Here is a 15192-nt window from a genome sequence, read left to right on the forward strand (position 1 = left end):
ACAGCGGCTCTAGAAAACACTGGAACCAAAAACCGCCCTTGGCACCAGGGCAGGAAACCTGAGGTTGTAGTGATTTGTGTGCGTGTGTGTGTGTGTGTGTGTGTGTGTGTGAGAGAGAGAGAGAGAGAGAGAGAGAGAGAGAGAGACAAAGCAAGAGAGAGAGAATTTGGGATATCAGCAAAAACTTTTGGTAGCCTGCCAAAATGATTCCTTCAAATCGTTCATTTCATAAATCACTTTGTATTGATAGTTTCATAAATCACTTTGTATTGATAGACTTTTAACCACATGCTTGTCTGACTTTTGTAAAACATACTTTTGTTGTGGCCTAAGAAATAAAGAAACTCCAGCAGGACCTTTCAAACAGTCCACTTATAAATCCCTTTTTGGAGGAGGGGACTGGCTTTCTCGATCACTAATTAAGAGTGAGAAGAGGAAATTACACACACACACACACACACACACACACACACACACACACACACACAGCCCTGAACCCCCCTCCCATCCACGGAAAACTGCCCAGGGAAGATAAGAGTGGTTCTAATTTTACTCAGAGAGGCAGGAAAGGGAAGTTGGACAGTGCAGCTCTCCTCTTCCACAAACAAGAGAGCGAGCGCTGAGCAGGGCGCTGAGGGGCGGTTAAGGGTAGAGCGCAGCCTTGGAGAGAATCCTGTGGACCGCAGGGACCGACACAGACAGAGAGAGAGAGAGAGAGAGAGAGAGAGAGAGAGAGAGAGAGGAAAAGGAAAAGGAAAAGAAGGAAGGGAGGGAATCCAGAGAGAGGGAGCGGTGGAGAAACTTACTCACAAAAGCAGAGAGTGATATTGATGTAGAGACTGAGAAGAGAGTGAGAAGCAGGAGAGAGATTGATGAAGAGCGTGAGATTAATGAAGAGTGTGAGATTGATGAAGAGTGTGAGATTGATGAAGAGTATGAGATTGATGAAGAGTGTCTGAAGAAGCGTCTGGAGACGGAACACTGGAGGCCTGAGATTGCGTCCATAGGGCACCATGGCTGACAACAGCACTCATCCCATCATGGACCTGCTGCACTCGTTTGATCTCCGTGAGATACTTTACCTTCCTCTCTCCCCTCACACACACACACACACACACACACACACACACACGCACACACACACACACACGTACCATAACATCATCATGTGATATCTAACTGTTGTACTTTGTGTGAAACTAACTGCATGGCTCCAGCACTGGCAGTGTCAGGACAGAAAAACACATTTCACCAGATTTATGGAAAACTCTGTCCAGTTGTTTTTGTTTCCAAATGTCATTTCCAGATGAGCACAGACTCTCCCAGTTCCCTCCTGCTTCAGCTGAGCTCCAGTAGCACCACGGAGCAGATAGCCCAGACACACTGGATTTGCTCACGTTGATGAACTCACTATTTCAATTCTATCTTGTTTTAGCAAGAATGTAAAATTGGCAGAGTAGAGTAGACATTTTGTTTTTAGTTTTGCCGTTTCATTGCAAAGTCCACAGAATTTGTTATATTTATTGTTGTTGTGTTGTTATTCATGAAGATTATTGTTCCAATAAGTCTGAAAGATTCCAAAAAGAAAGCTGACTGTTTTGGATTAAGGACAGATCTTAGAGAGGTTAGAGTCTTACCCTAAATCCTAACCCCTAACCTTTAAACCCAAACTCTAACCCAAACTGATAATGGACAGGGAATTTAGTCCCGTCCGGACCCGCCATGTCAGTAAACATAACAGTATAGTTAGTATGTCGGTGAAATTTACAGCCACTTTTACCTTCCGTGCGAACGCGACCCTCTGTAAAGATGTCTGTAATATTTCGTCACATCCTGATTTGAAAACAATTCCACCATAGTCTGAATGGAAACATAACATGCTGTGCAGCTTCTAATAGGACCAGAGGTAGTTTGCCTAATAGCTTGATATTGTTAGCCATTTCAAGCTACTTATGGCATAACATAAAGCTAACGTTTGCTAGTTTAACCAACTTGTGTAGTCTTTGAAATCTGAAAATGCCGCACGCAACTGACGCAAAGTATCACGTGCACGGCGACAAAGATGTGATGGCAGAACGTAAACGTAGTTACTCCTCCCATGTCAAATAAAATGACAGAGATGTCTAGTCCCGTCCGAATTGGACATTTATATTACAGAGGTCATGTAATAAGCCTGTATTACTTTACATCCCCCTGTAAAATGAGTCCCGTCCGAATAGGCCTTAACTTTACCTGATGTCACCCCATAAAACTAATCCCGTCCGAATAGGCCTTATGTCGCTATCCCATAGAGCAGCTTTCCTGTAGCCATCAGCATTAAAGAGAGCAGCATTCCTGTAGCCATCAGCATTAAAGAGAGCAGCGTTCCTGTAGCCATTAAAGAGAGCAGCGTTCCTGTAGCCATTAAAGAGAGCAGCGTTCCTGTAGCCATTAAAGAGAGCAGCATTCCTGTAGCCATTAAAGAGAGCAGCGTTCCTGTAGCCATCAGCATTAAAGAGAGCAGCGTTCCTGTAGCCATTAAAGAGAGCAGCGTTCCTGTAGCCATTAAAGAGAGCAGCGTTCCTGTAGCCATTAAAGAGAGCAGCATTCCTGTAGCCGTCAGCATTAAAGAGAGCAGCGTTCCTGTAGCCATTAAAGAGAGCAGCGTTCCTGTAGCCATTAAAGAGAGCAGCGTTCCTGTAGCCGTCAGCATTAAAGAGAGCAGCGTTCCTGTAGCCATTAAAGAGAGCAGCGTTCCTGTAGCCATCAGCATTAAAGAGAGCAGCGCTCCTGTAGCCATTAAAGAGAGCAGCGTTCCTTAAAGAGAGCAGCATTCCTGTAGCCATTAAAGAGAGCAGCGTTCCTTAAAGAGAGCAGCATTCCTGTAGCCATCAGCATTAAAGAGAGCAGCGTTCCTGTAGCCATTAAAGAGAGCAGCGTTCCTGTAGCCATTAAAGAGAGCAGCGTTCCTGTAGCCATCAGCATTAAAGAGAGCAGCGTTCCTGTAGCCATTAAAGAGAGCAGCGTTCCTGTAGCCATTAAAGAGAGCAGCGTTCCTGTAGCCATTAAAGAGAGCAGCGTTCCTGTAGCCATTAAAGAGAGCAGCGTTCCTGTAGCCATTAAAGAGAGCAGCGTTCCTGTAGCCATTAAAGTGAGCAGCATTCCTGTCGCCATTAAAGAGAGCAGCGCTCCTGTAGCCATTAAAGAGAGCAGCATTCCTGTAGCCATCAGCATTAAAGAGAGCAGCGTTCCTGTAGCCATTAAAGAGAGCAGCGTTCCTGTAGCCATTAAAGAGAGCAGCGCTCCTGTAGCCATTAAAGAGAGCAGCATTCCTGTAGCCATTAAAGAGAGCAGCGTTCCTGTAGCCATCAGCATTAAAGAGAGCAGCATTCCTGTAGCCATCAGCATTAAAGAGAGCAGCGTTCCTGTAGCCATTAAAGAGAGCAGCATTCCTGTAGCCATCAGCATTAAAGAGAGCAGCGTTCCTGTAGCCATTAAAGAGAGCAGCATTCCTGTAGCCATTAAAGAGAGCAGCGTTCCTGTAGCCATTAAAGAGAGCAGCATTCCTGTAGCCATTAAAGAGAGCAGCGTTCCTTAAAGAGAGCAGCATTCCTGTAGCCATTAAAGAGAGCAGCGTTCCTTAAAGAGAGCAGCGCTCCTGTAGCCATTAAAGAGAGCAGCGTTCCTGTAGCCATTAAAGAGAGCAGCGTTCCTGTAGCCATCAGCATTAAAGAGAGCAGCGTTCCTGTAGCCATCAGCATTAAAGAGAGCAGCGTTCCTGTAGCCATTAAAGAGAGCAGCATTCCTGTAGCCATTAAAGAGAGCAGCGTTCCTGTAGCCATTAAAGACAGCAGCGTTCCTGTAGCCATCAGCATTAAAGAGAGCAGCGTTCCTGTAGCCATCAGCATTAAAGACAGCAGCGTTCCTGTAGCCATCAGCATTAAAGACAGCAGCGTTCCTGTAGCCATCAGCATTAAAGACAGCAGCGTTCCTGTAGCCGTCAGCATTAAAGAGAGCAGCGTTCCTGTAGCCATTAAAGAGAGCAGCGTTCCTGTAGCCATTAAAGAGAGCAGCGTTCCTGTAGCCATCAGCATTAAAGAGAGCAGCGTTCCTGTAGCCATTAAAGAGAGCAGCGTTCCTGTAGCCATTAAAGAGAGCAGCGTTCCTGTAGCCATTAAAGAGAGCAGCGTTCCTGTAGCCATTAAAGAGAGCAGCGTTCCTGTAGCCATTAAAGAGAGCAGCGTTCCTGTAGCCATCAGCATTAAAGAGAGCAGCGTTCCTGTAGCCATTAAAGAGAGCAGCGTTCCTGTAGCCATTAAAGAGAGCAGCATTCCTGTAGCCATCAGCATTAAAGAGAGCAGCGCTCCTGTAGCCATTAAAGAGAGCAGCGTTCCTGTAGCCATTAAAGAGAGCAGCATTCCTGTAGCCATCAGCATTAAAGAGAGCAGCGTTCCTTAAAGAGAGCAGCGTTCCTGTAGCCATCAGCATTAAAGAGAGCAGCGTTCCTGTAGCTGTAAACAATTCGGATGTCCACCAGTGTTTCGTCTCCAACAAGTACTTTATAGCCAACGTGCAGATAACATGTACAAGCAAGCGGTAAACTCAACTAACTCACTCTACGTCAGTCTTACGTTAGGGATGCAACGCATACGTGCGTAGGAACGCAGCAGATGGCCCTTAAAGGTATATGGCCATTTACATGGGCACATAACATGACATCTCCCCTTTTAAGTTTTGTTTCTTTCACTGAGAATAAACAAGATACAAAAGATATACTGACGGTTGCTATAACTGAACATTTGAAAGATACAGCATTTGATTAAACAGTAAGGTACTAGTATCAGTTGACTAAACTCATCAAACCTGGCTCTGTGCATTATATTAATGAGCATTAGAACATCAGATCTCTTCACAGTGTCAATAAACATTTCAGTCTACAGAATCAATAAACATTTCCCTTAATCTCTCTTTTCCCCTCCCCACAGTCTATGGCTCCATAAATGAACAAAATAGCCACAATTTCACAGTGAACGTATGTTTTTTTTTTTTTTGATTTTTTTTTTTTTTCACAGACTCAATCTTTCAACAGGTTTGCTCCGTCTACCAGACCGGGTATGGAACAGTCCAGATTGTGTTTCTGGCGGCCTGACACTGGGGGTTGGTGATGCAGTGTCAGCGAAGACCATGGGGTCAGGCTGTTGTGTGGTCACTCCTTGCTGTAGCCCATCTGGAGTTAGAGGGAGTGTGGCTCCAGCCGCTGGAGGAACATGCTGTAGGTGACGCCGGTTGCGTCTCAAAGTTGCTCCCTGGGGTGTTTCAATGACAAAGGAGCGTGGTGTAGCGCTGTCTCCAGAGACAACGGCAGATGTTCTCCAGGCTTTCTGATGGTCCAACTTCATGAGGACAGAATCACCTGGTTTTAAAGAAGGCAAGGGTCTAGCTCCGTGGCGCTGATTGAAGTAGAAGGCTTGTTTCTCTTTTTCCAATGCATCTTTGTTCCTGACAGTTTCCAGATCAGGCCATTGGGGCTGTAGATTTGCCTCCAGTGTTGGAAGGGTTGTCTTTATCTTCCGGCCCATGAGTAGCTCTGCCGTGCTCACACCTGTGGTGGAGCAAGGCGTCGACCGAAAACACATGAGGGCGAGCAGTGGGTCTTTCTGCTGCAAGATCCTTTTAGCAGTCTGAACACCCCTCTCTGCATGTCCGTTCCCTTGAGGGTGGTGTGGACTTGAGGTGATGTGTGTAAAGTCAAACTGTCTCGCAAAGTCTTTAAATTCCTGGCATGAGAACTGAGGTCCATTGTCAGATACGACCTCGTCCGGACAGCCAAATCTGGCGAACACTGCCTTTAACTTCAAGATTACCTGCGAAGCAGTGGTTGTCGGCAGGTGAAGTATTTCAAGGAACCGGGAAAAATAGTCTGACACAACAAGGTAGGTGTGCTTGTCATGATCGCACAGGTCCATAGCAAGTCTCTTCCAAGGCCGGTCAGGTAGGGGGGTAGAGACGAGAGGTTCTTTCCGCTGGCTGGGTTTCATCTCGCGGCACACCTGACAGGTCTGGACTTTTTGTTGGATTTCAGATGAGATGCCGGGCCACCATACGGACGCATGGGCTCGCTCTCTACACTTTGTCAATCCCTGGTGTCCGTCGTGTATTCGGTTCAGGATGTCTGTCCATAGCACATCTGGAATCACCATACGGCTGCCTCTGATGACAATCCCATTGCATTCAGATAATTCAGCTTTTCTGGGAAAATATTCCCTGATTGCTGCTGGGACCTGGCTTATGTACTCTGGCCACCCTGACTTTACATACTGCAACACCAATTGAAGGTTACAGTCAGCTGCTGTAGCAATCTTTATAGCCTCAAGCCTTTGTGGGGTTGCAGGCATGGCATCAACAACAGCTGCTATGTAGCACGCTACGTCGGAGTGAGTGTCAGTCTCCTTCTCCTGGCACTGTAGTGGACTCCGTGAAAGTGTGTCGGCCACTGTCAACGTCTTCCCAGGAGCATATTCGGCCATCGGTTTAAATCTCATAAGTCTCATGAGTAACCTTTGGCACCGTATGGGCACGTTGTCTAGGTCTTTCTGATTCATGAGTGGCACCAGAGGCTTGTGGTCAGTGACCAATTTGAAGCTCTCAAGGCCACACAGGTATTTTTCAAATCTCTCACAGGCCCAGACACTCGCCAAACACTCCTTCTCAATCTGTGCATATCTGGTCTCTGCATCAGACAGACAACGTGAGCAGTATGCCACAGGTTTCCATTCGCCGTCATGTAGCTGCAGCAGCACTCCGCCTATGCCATAACTGCTGGCGTCAGCTGAGACGGCAGTAGGACGGTCCACATCGTAGAACTTTAGGACTGGAGAAGTGGACAGGATGTCTTTGATTCGCTGGAATGCCTCCTGCTGAGAGTGGTCCCACGTCCATACTGACTTGGACCTTAAGAGTTCATATAGTGGCTGACCTACTGTAGACAAATTAGGAATGTAGTTCCCTAGGTAATTAAACATGCCCAGAATACGCTTTAGGTCTTGCACATTCTGTGGTGGTGGGAGCTCACGGATTGCCTTGACTTTGTCAGGGTCAGGTCTCACACCTGATTTGTCAATGACTTGACCCAGGAAGTGAAGCTTGTCTTGTCTGAACTTACATTTTTCTTTGTTCAGCTTCAGGCCTACTGACTCTATTCTCTCCAACACCTTGCTGAGACGCTGGTCGTGCTGCTCTGGATTGTCCCCATACACCAGGACATCATCCATAAAGATAGCCACACCCTCAAGGCCGTTGAGGGTCTCTGTCATTTTCCGCTGGAAAATTTCTGGAGCGCTTGTAATTCCAAATGGGAGTCGTTTGAAAGCGAATCTCCCAAAGGGTGTTATAAAGGTGGTTAACTTGCTGCTTTCTGGGTGAAGAGGAATCTGCCAAAATCCTGAGGCAGCATCTAGGGATGTAAACATTGTTGCGCCGCTCAGCTTTGCAGTGATTTCCTCTGCAGTGGGAAGGACGTACCTCTCTCTCCTCACAGCTTCGTTTAACTTCTTCAAGTCCACGCAGATGCGCACTTTTCCAGTCTTCTTTGGAACTGGCACCATAGGTGCACACCAGTCTGTAGGTTCAGTCACCGGCTCTATGACGTCGTGCTCCTCCATGCGCTTTAATTCCTCCTTGACACTTTGCAAAAGAGGCAGAGGGACCCGTCGAGCAGTATGCACTGTGTATGGCTGAGCATTTTCTTTTAACTGGATTTTAACGGGTTCAGTTTTAAGAGTTCCGTGCTCACCAAACGCGTTGTGGACTTCTTCAATGCGCTTCACCAGCCCCATTGCCATTGCTGTGTCTCTGCTTAGCAAATTGTTTGCATTTTTGCCACTGATGACATATACTGGAAAAGAGTATGGTTTTCCTTTGTATTCTGTGCTAGCTTGAAACTTTCCTAAACAGTCCAACTGACCACCTGGGCTGCACAGTGTAACGTTTGATGGCTCTAATTTCTTGTCAGGAACTAATTTGTTGAATGTTTCTTCTCCCATTATATTTGCATCTGCACCTGTGTCAATTTTAAATTTGACCAGTGTTGTTCCAATTGTAAACTGTATTGTCCATTGTTCATCACTCCCGTTTTTATTTTCAACTGCACCCAGGAAATATGGTGCTGGTGAAACAGACTCTGTCACTTCTCTAACAATTTTACTGTGACATCTCTTTTCCCAGTGACCCACCTTTTTACACTTGTTGCATGTTGAAGTCATGGCTGGGCACTTTTCTGCATCTCTGTGTTTCCATTTTCCACATCTTCCACATGTTGAGTCTTGTTGCTCACCACTTTCTGTCATTCTAGGTCTCCTCATGGACTGTCCTCTGCCAGCCGCTTTCCAACGTATCTCTTGCACTGTGGCGTGCACTGTACCTGTAGCCTCCCCCTGTTGTTGAACCTGGAGCGTAACCTCCTCGGACTGGCGAACGGTCTGAATGGTGTGGGCGAGTGTAAGATCAGCCATCAGCTGCAATTTACGTGACAGTTCCTTATCAAGAATGCCCACAACAATGCGATCACGGATATGCTCATCTCTGCTTGCACCAAAGTCACAATGTTCGGATAACTCATAAAGGGCTCTGATAAACATTTCAGCTTTTTCACCGGGCCGCTGCATTCTCTGGTGGAAACAGGCGCGCTCGTGAATGACGTTCCTTTTAGGATAGAAATACTCGTCATATTTGCCTAACACGACGTCAAACTTATTCTTGTCCGCCACGTCATCAAAGGTAAAGGACTTGAAGATGTTTTCAGCTTCGGGGCCCATGGCATAAATTAACGAACTGACCTGTACTTCGCCATTCTCCTTAGATAGCTTAGTAGCCACTCGAAACCGCTGGAAGCGTTGTTTCCATTCAGCCCATTCATGTGGTCGGTCAAAAGTGAAACTTTCCGGGGGATGAAACTTTGCCATCTCTATGAAGCGAAGTGTTCGTTAGCACTTCTGACACCATGTAAACAATTCGGATGTCCACCAGTGTTTCGTCTCCAACAAGTACTTTATAGCCAACGTGCAGATAACATGTACAAGCAAGCGGTAAACTCAACTAACTCACTCTACGTCAGTCTTACGTTAGGGATGCAACGCATACGTGCGTAGGAACGCAGCAGATGGCCCTTAAAGGTATATGGCCATTTACATGGGCACATAACATGACAGTAGCCATCAGCATTAAAGACAGCAGCGTTCCTTAAAGAGAGCAGCATTCCTGTAGCCATCAGCATTAAAGAGAGCAGCGTTCCTGTAGCCATTAAAGAGAGCAGCGTTCCTGTAGCCATTAAAGACAGCAGCGTTCCTGTAGCCATCAGCATTAAAGAGAGCAGCGTTCCTTAAAGAGAGCAGCATTCCTGTAGCCATTAAAGAGAGCAGCGTTCCTGTAGCCATTAAAGAGAGCAGCGTTCCTGTAGCCATTAAAGACAGCAGCGTTCCTTAAAGAGAGCAGCATTCCTGTAGCCGTCAGCATTAAAGAGAGCAGCGTTCCTGTAGCCATCAGCATTAAAGAGAGCAGCGTTCCTGTAGCCATTAAAGAGAGCAGCGTTCCTGTAGCCATTAAAGAGAGCAGCGTTCCTGTAGCCGTCAGCATTAAAGAGAGCAGCATTCCTGTAGCCATTAAAGAGAGCAGCGTTCCTGTAGCCATTAAAGAGAGCAGCGTTCCTGTAGCCGTCAGCATTAAAGAGAGCAGCATTCCTGTAGCCGTCAGCATTAAAGAGAGCAGCGTTCCTGTAGCCATCAGCATTAAAGAGAGCAGCGTTCCTGTAGCCATTAAAGAGAGCAGCGTTCCTGTAGCCATTAAAGAGAGCAGCGTTCCTGTAGCCATCAGCATTAAAGAGAGCAGCGTTCCTTAAAGAGAGCAGCATTCCTGTAGCCATTAAAGAGAGCAGCGTTCCTGTAGCCATTAAAGAGAGCAGCGTTCCTGTAGCCATTAAAGAGAGCAGCGTTCCTGTAGCCATTAAAGAGAGCAGCGTTCCTGTAGCCATCAGCATTAAAGAGAGCAGCGTTCCTGTAGCCGTCAGCATTAAAGAGAGCAGCGTTCCTGTAGCCATTAAAGAGAGCAGCGTTCCTGTAGCCATCAGCATTAAAGAGAGCAGCGTTCCTGTAGCCGTCAGCATTAAAGAGAGCAGCATTCCTGTAGCCATCAGCATTAAAGAGAGCAGCGTTCCTGTAGCCATTAAAGAGAGCAGCGTTCCTGTAGCCGTCAGCATTAAAGAGAGCAGCGTTCCTGTAGCCATCAGCATTAAAGAGAGCAGCGTTCCTGTAGCCATCAGCATCAAAGAGAGCAGCGTTCCTGTAGCCATTAAAGAGAGCAGCGTTCCTGTAGCCATTAAAGAGAGCAGCGTTCCTGTAGCCATTAAAGAGAGCAGCGTTCCTGTAGCCATCAGCATTAAAGAGAGCAGCGCTCCTGTAGCCATCAGCATCAAAGAGAGCAGCGTTCCTGTAGCCATTAAAGAGAGCAGCGTTCCTGTAGCCATTAAAGAGAGCAGCGTTCCTGTAGCCATTAAAGAGAGCAGCGTTCCTGTAGCCATCAGCATTAAAGAGAGCAGCGTTCCTGTAGCCATTAAAGAGAGCAGCGTTCCTGTAGCCATCAGCATCAAAGAGAGCAGCGTTCCTGTAGCCATTAAAGAGAGCAGCGTTCCTGTAGCCATTAAAGAGAGCAGCGCTCCTGTAGCCATTAAAGAGAGCAGCGTTCCTGTAGCCATTAAAGAGAGCAGCGTTCCTGTAGCCATTAAAGAGAGCAGCGTTCCTGTAGCCATTAAAGAGAGCAGCGTTCCTGTAGCCATTAAAGAGAGCAGCGTTCCTGTAGCCATCAGCATTAAAGAGAGCAGCGTTCCTGTAGCCATTAAAGAGAGCAGCGTTCCTGTAGCCATCAGCATTAAAGAGAGCAGCGTTCCTGTAGCCGTCAGCATTAAAGAGAGCAGCGCTCCTGTAGCCATCAGCATTAAAGAGAGCAGCGTTCCTGTAGCCATCAGCATTAAAGAGAGCAGCGCTCCTGTAGCCATTAAAGAGAGCAGCATTCCTGTAGCCATTAAAGAGAGCAGCGTTCCTGTAGCCATCAGCATTAAAGAGAGCAGCGTTCCTGTAGCCATTAAAGAGAGCAGCGTTCCTGTAGCCATCAGCATTAAAGAGAGCAGCATTCCTGTAGCTATTAAAGAGAGCAGCGTTCCTGTAGCCATCAGCATTAAAGAGAGCAGCGTTCCTTAAAGAGAGCAGCATTCCTGTAGCCATCAGCATTAAAGAGAGCAGCGTTCCTGTAGCCATTAAAGAGAGCAGCGTTCCTGTAGCCGTCAGCATTAAAGAGAGCAGCGTTCCTGTAGCCGTCAGCATTAAAGAGAGCAGCATTCCTGTAGCCATTAAAGAGAGCAGCGTTCCTGTAGCCATTAAAGAGAGCAGCGTTCCTGTAGCCATCAGCATTAAAGAGAGCAGCGTTCCTGTAGCCATTAAAGAGAGCAGCGCTCCTGTAGCCATTAAAGAGAGCAGCGTTCCTGTAGCCATCAGCATTAAAGAGAGCAGCGTTCCTGTAGCCATCAGCATTAAAGAGAGCAGCGCTCCTGTAGCCATTAAAGAGAGCAGCATTCCTGTAGCCATTAAAGAGAGCAGCGTTCCTGTAGCCATTAAAGAGAGCAGCGTTCCTGTAGCCATTAAAGAGAGCAGCGTTCCTGTAGCCATTAAAGAGAGCAGCGTTCCTGTAGCCATCAGCATTAAAGAGAGCAGCATTCCTGTAGCCATTAAAGAGAGCAGCGTTCCTTAAAGAGAGCAGCGTTCCTGTAGCCATCAGCATTAAAGAGAGCAGCGTTCCTTAAAGAGAGCAGCGTTCCTGTAGCCATCAGCATTAAAGAGAGCAGCATTCCTGTAGCCATCAGCATTAAAGAGAGCAGCGTTCCTTAAAGAGAGCAGCATTCCTGTAGCCGTCAGCATTAAAGAGAGCAGCGTTCCTGTAGCCGTCAGCATTAAAGAGAGCAGCGTTCCTGTAGCCGTCAGCATTAAAGAGAGCAGCATTCCTGTAGCCATTAAAGAGAGCAGCGTTCCTGTAGCCATTAAAGAGAGCAGCGTTCCTGTAGCCATCAGCATTAAAGAGAGCAGCGTTCCTGTAGCCATCAGCATTAAAGAGAGCAGCGTTCCTGTAGCCATCAGCATTAAAGAGAGCAGCGCTCCTGTAGCCATTAAAGAGAGCAGCATTCCTGTAGCCATTAAAGAGAGCAGCGTTCCTGTAGCCATTAAAGAGAGCAGCGTTCCTGTAGCCATTAAAGAGAGCAGCGTTCCTGTAGCCATCAGCATTAAAGAGAGCAGCATTCCTGTAGCCATTAAAGAGAGCAGCGTTCCTTAAAGAGAGCAGCGTTCCTGTAGCCATCAGCATTAAAGAGAGCAGCGTTCCTTAAAGAGAGCAGCGTTCCTGTAGCCATCAGCATTAAAGAGAGCAGCATTCCTGTAGCCATCAGCATTAAAGAGAGCAGCGTTCCTTAAAGAGAGCAGCATTCCTGTAGCCGTCAGCATTAAAGAGAGCAGCGTTCCTTAAAGAGAGCAGCATTCCTGTAGCCGTCAGCATTAAAGAGAGCAGCGTTCCTGTAGCCGTCAGCATTAAAGAGAGCAGCGTTCCTGTAGCCGTCAGCATTAAAGAGAGCAGCGTTCCTGTAGCCATCAGCATTAAAGAGAGCAGCGTTCCTGTAGCCATTAAAGAGAGCAGCGTTCCTTAAAGAGAGCAGCGTTCCTGTAGCCATCAGCATTAAAGAGAGCAGCGTTCCTGTAGCCATTAAAGAGAGCAGCGTTCCTGTAGCCATTAAAGAGAGCAGCATTCCTGTAGCCATCAGCATTAAAGAGAGCAGCGCTCCTGTAGCCATTAAAGAGAGCAGCGCTCCTGTAGCCATTAGCATTAAAGAGAGCAGCGTTCCTGTAGCCATTAAAGAGAGCAGCGTTCCTGTAGCCATTAAAGAGAGCAGCGCTCCTGTAGCCATTAAAGAGAGCAGCGTTCCTGTAGCCATTAAAGAGAGCAGCGTTCCTGTAGCCATCAGCATTAAAGAGAGCAGCGTTCCTGTAGCCATTAAAGAGAGCAGCATTCCTGTAGTCATCAGCATTAAAGAGAGCAGCGTTCCTGTAGCCATTAAAGAGAGCAGCGTTCCTGTAGCCATTAAAGAGAGCAGCGCTCCTGTAGCCATTAAAGAGAGCAGCGTTCCTGTAGCCATTAAAGAGAGCAGCGTTCCTGTAGCCATTAAAGAGAGCAGCGTTCCTGTAGCCATCAGCATTAAAGAGAGCAGCGTTCCTGTAGCCATTAAAGAGAGCAGCGTTCCTGTAGCCATTAAAGAGAGCAGCGTTCCTGTAGCCATTAAAGAGAGCAGCGTTCCTGTAGCCATTAAAGAGAGCAGCGTTCCTGTAGCCATCAGCATTAAAGAGAGCAGCGTTCTCAACGGTCGGGTCGGCCCGACAAACCCGACGGGACCCGCGGGTTCGGGCCGGGTTCGGGTCGAAAATATAAGCAGATGACTGGGGCCGGGTCGGTCCTCGGGCTTAATATTTTCCGCTCAGTGAAAAAAAAAAAAAAACATTTATTAATCATCGCTGCTGTTTACCGTGAATCATCATGAATTTCCCCTTGGGGATCAATAAAGTATCTATCTATACCGTAAGTCTGGCTGCTGCATGCAACGTGCATGCAGTCATGGAGCGGGGGCAGACGTGACGCTAGCCTACTGTGTTGGGAGATGGAAGGACAGAGCTTGCAGCAGCTCTGCCATGTTGCACCAACATTTATAAGTTCCTGTGCAAGTTCTAAGAAGCCGTCTCCTTGAACAAAATGAAATGGCAGTAGATTGTTGCTGGGCTATACGTCTTTGTGAATAGCTAACAACTCATTGCCATCATAGTGAAGCGTGTATGAAGCGGTTATTGAAATATCATGCTCTGTGGATGATTCTGCCTTTCTTGTAGCAAGAACAGTAAGTTTTCCCATTTATATCATATTTTTTTTACGTGGGTTAGGTAGGCCACTGCACATAATTGTGCCCTTATCGACCGTCCGTCTCCATAGGATAACATGGGAAAACTCGACCGCCGGCGTCGGGCCGCGGGCCGGATTCGGGTGGATAATTCATATTTATGTGTCGGGTTGCATCGGGCTCGGGCTTTGAAAGCCACGGGCCGGGTCGGTTGTAATTTTCAGGCCCGTTGAGAACTCTAATTTGACCCCTGTAGTATGTGACCTTTTGGTATGTGACCTTTTGACCCCTGCAGTATGATCTTGTGACCCCTGCGGAATGTGACCTTTTGACCCCTGTAGTATGTGACCTTTTGACCCCTGTAGTATGTGACCTTTTGACCCCTGCAGTATGATCTTGTGACCCCTGCGGAATGTGACCTTGTGACCCCTGCGGTATGTGCCCTTTTGACCCCTGTCATATGTGACCTTTTGACCCCTGCGGTATGTGCCCTTTGCCCCCTGCAGGGGACCTGCTGCTGGCGTTCTGCATGTCGATGGTGGTGGGGCTGCTGCTGGGTGCGCTGGTGTACACGCTGATGACCTGGGTGTCCCGGCGCCGCGCCTCGGCCAGCATCACGCGCCGCCCCAGTCGCCCGAGTCGCTCCGCCGCCCGCTCGGCCTCGCCCCGCTCTCGCCAGGGGTTCCACCGCAGCAGCAGCGGCTACGATCGCCGTAGCAACAACAGCCTGGCCAGCGCCGCGTTCAGCTTCCACCGCCAAGGCTCCGCCCCCGAGCAGCCGGACCCCCTCGGCCACAAGAGCGGCGTGCGCACCTCCACCTTCCACCCGCTGCTGCAGGTCAGCCAGACCGCACGCGAGACCCCCCCCCTCACGCCCCCCCCCACCAACGCCGGCTCCGCCTCCACCCCCCCCAGAGCCAACAAGCCCCGCCCAGACTCATTCTGGGGAAACAGCAGCGTCAGAGGCCCCCACACCTCCCCCACCCCCCCGCCCGCCTACGAGAGTGTTATACGTGCCTACCAGGAGACCTGCACCTGACACCCCCCCCACGACACCGTCATGCGCACCTACCAGAAGACCTGACCCCCCCACGACACCGTCATACGCACCTGTGAGACCTAACCCCCCCCCCCCACCGTCATACGCAACTGTCATAGACAGGAGACCTAACCCCTCCCCACGACACCATCATACGCACCTGTGAAACTGTCATAGGCAGGAGACCTACACCCCCCCCCCC

At 48.3% G+C, this 15192-nt stretch overlaps 1 protein-coding gene across 2 annotated transcripts; it reads left to right on the forward strand.

The window, feature by feature from the left end:
* Nucleotides 1–660: 660 nt before the first annotated feature.
* On the forward strand, nt 661–15192 carry myct1a (myc target 1a). 2 transcript variants are annotated; one of them, XM_062550789.1, is made up of 3 exons: nt 661–865; nt 902–1068; nt 14458–15192. In XM_062550789.1, exons 2-3 carry the CDS (start codon nt 1014–1016, stop codon nt 14988–14990), a joined length of 588 nt encoding a protein of 195 aa, XP_062406773.1. In that variant the 5' UTR covers nt 661–865; nt 902–1013; the 3' UTR covers nt 14991–15192. The 2 variants fall into 2 exon arrangements, with proteins under 2 accessions (XP_062406773.1, XP_062406772.1); XM_062550788.1 differs by having other exon boundaries at nt 661–1068.

The sequence above is a fragment of the Sardina pilchardus genome, chromosome 12 (genome assembly GCF_963854185.1).
Source record: "Sardina pilchardus chromosome 12, fSarPil1.1, whole genome shotgun sequence".
Taxonomy (NCBI): Eukaryota; Metazoa; Chordata; class Actinopteri; order Clupeiformes; family Clupeidae; genus Sardina; species Sardina pilchardus.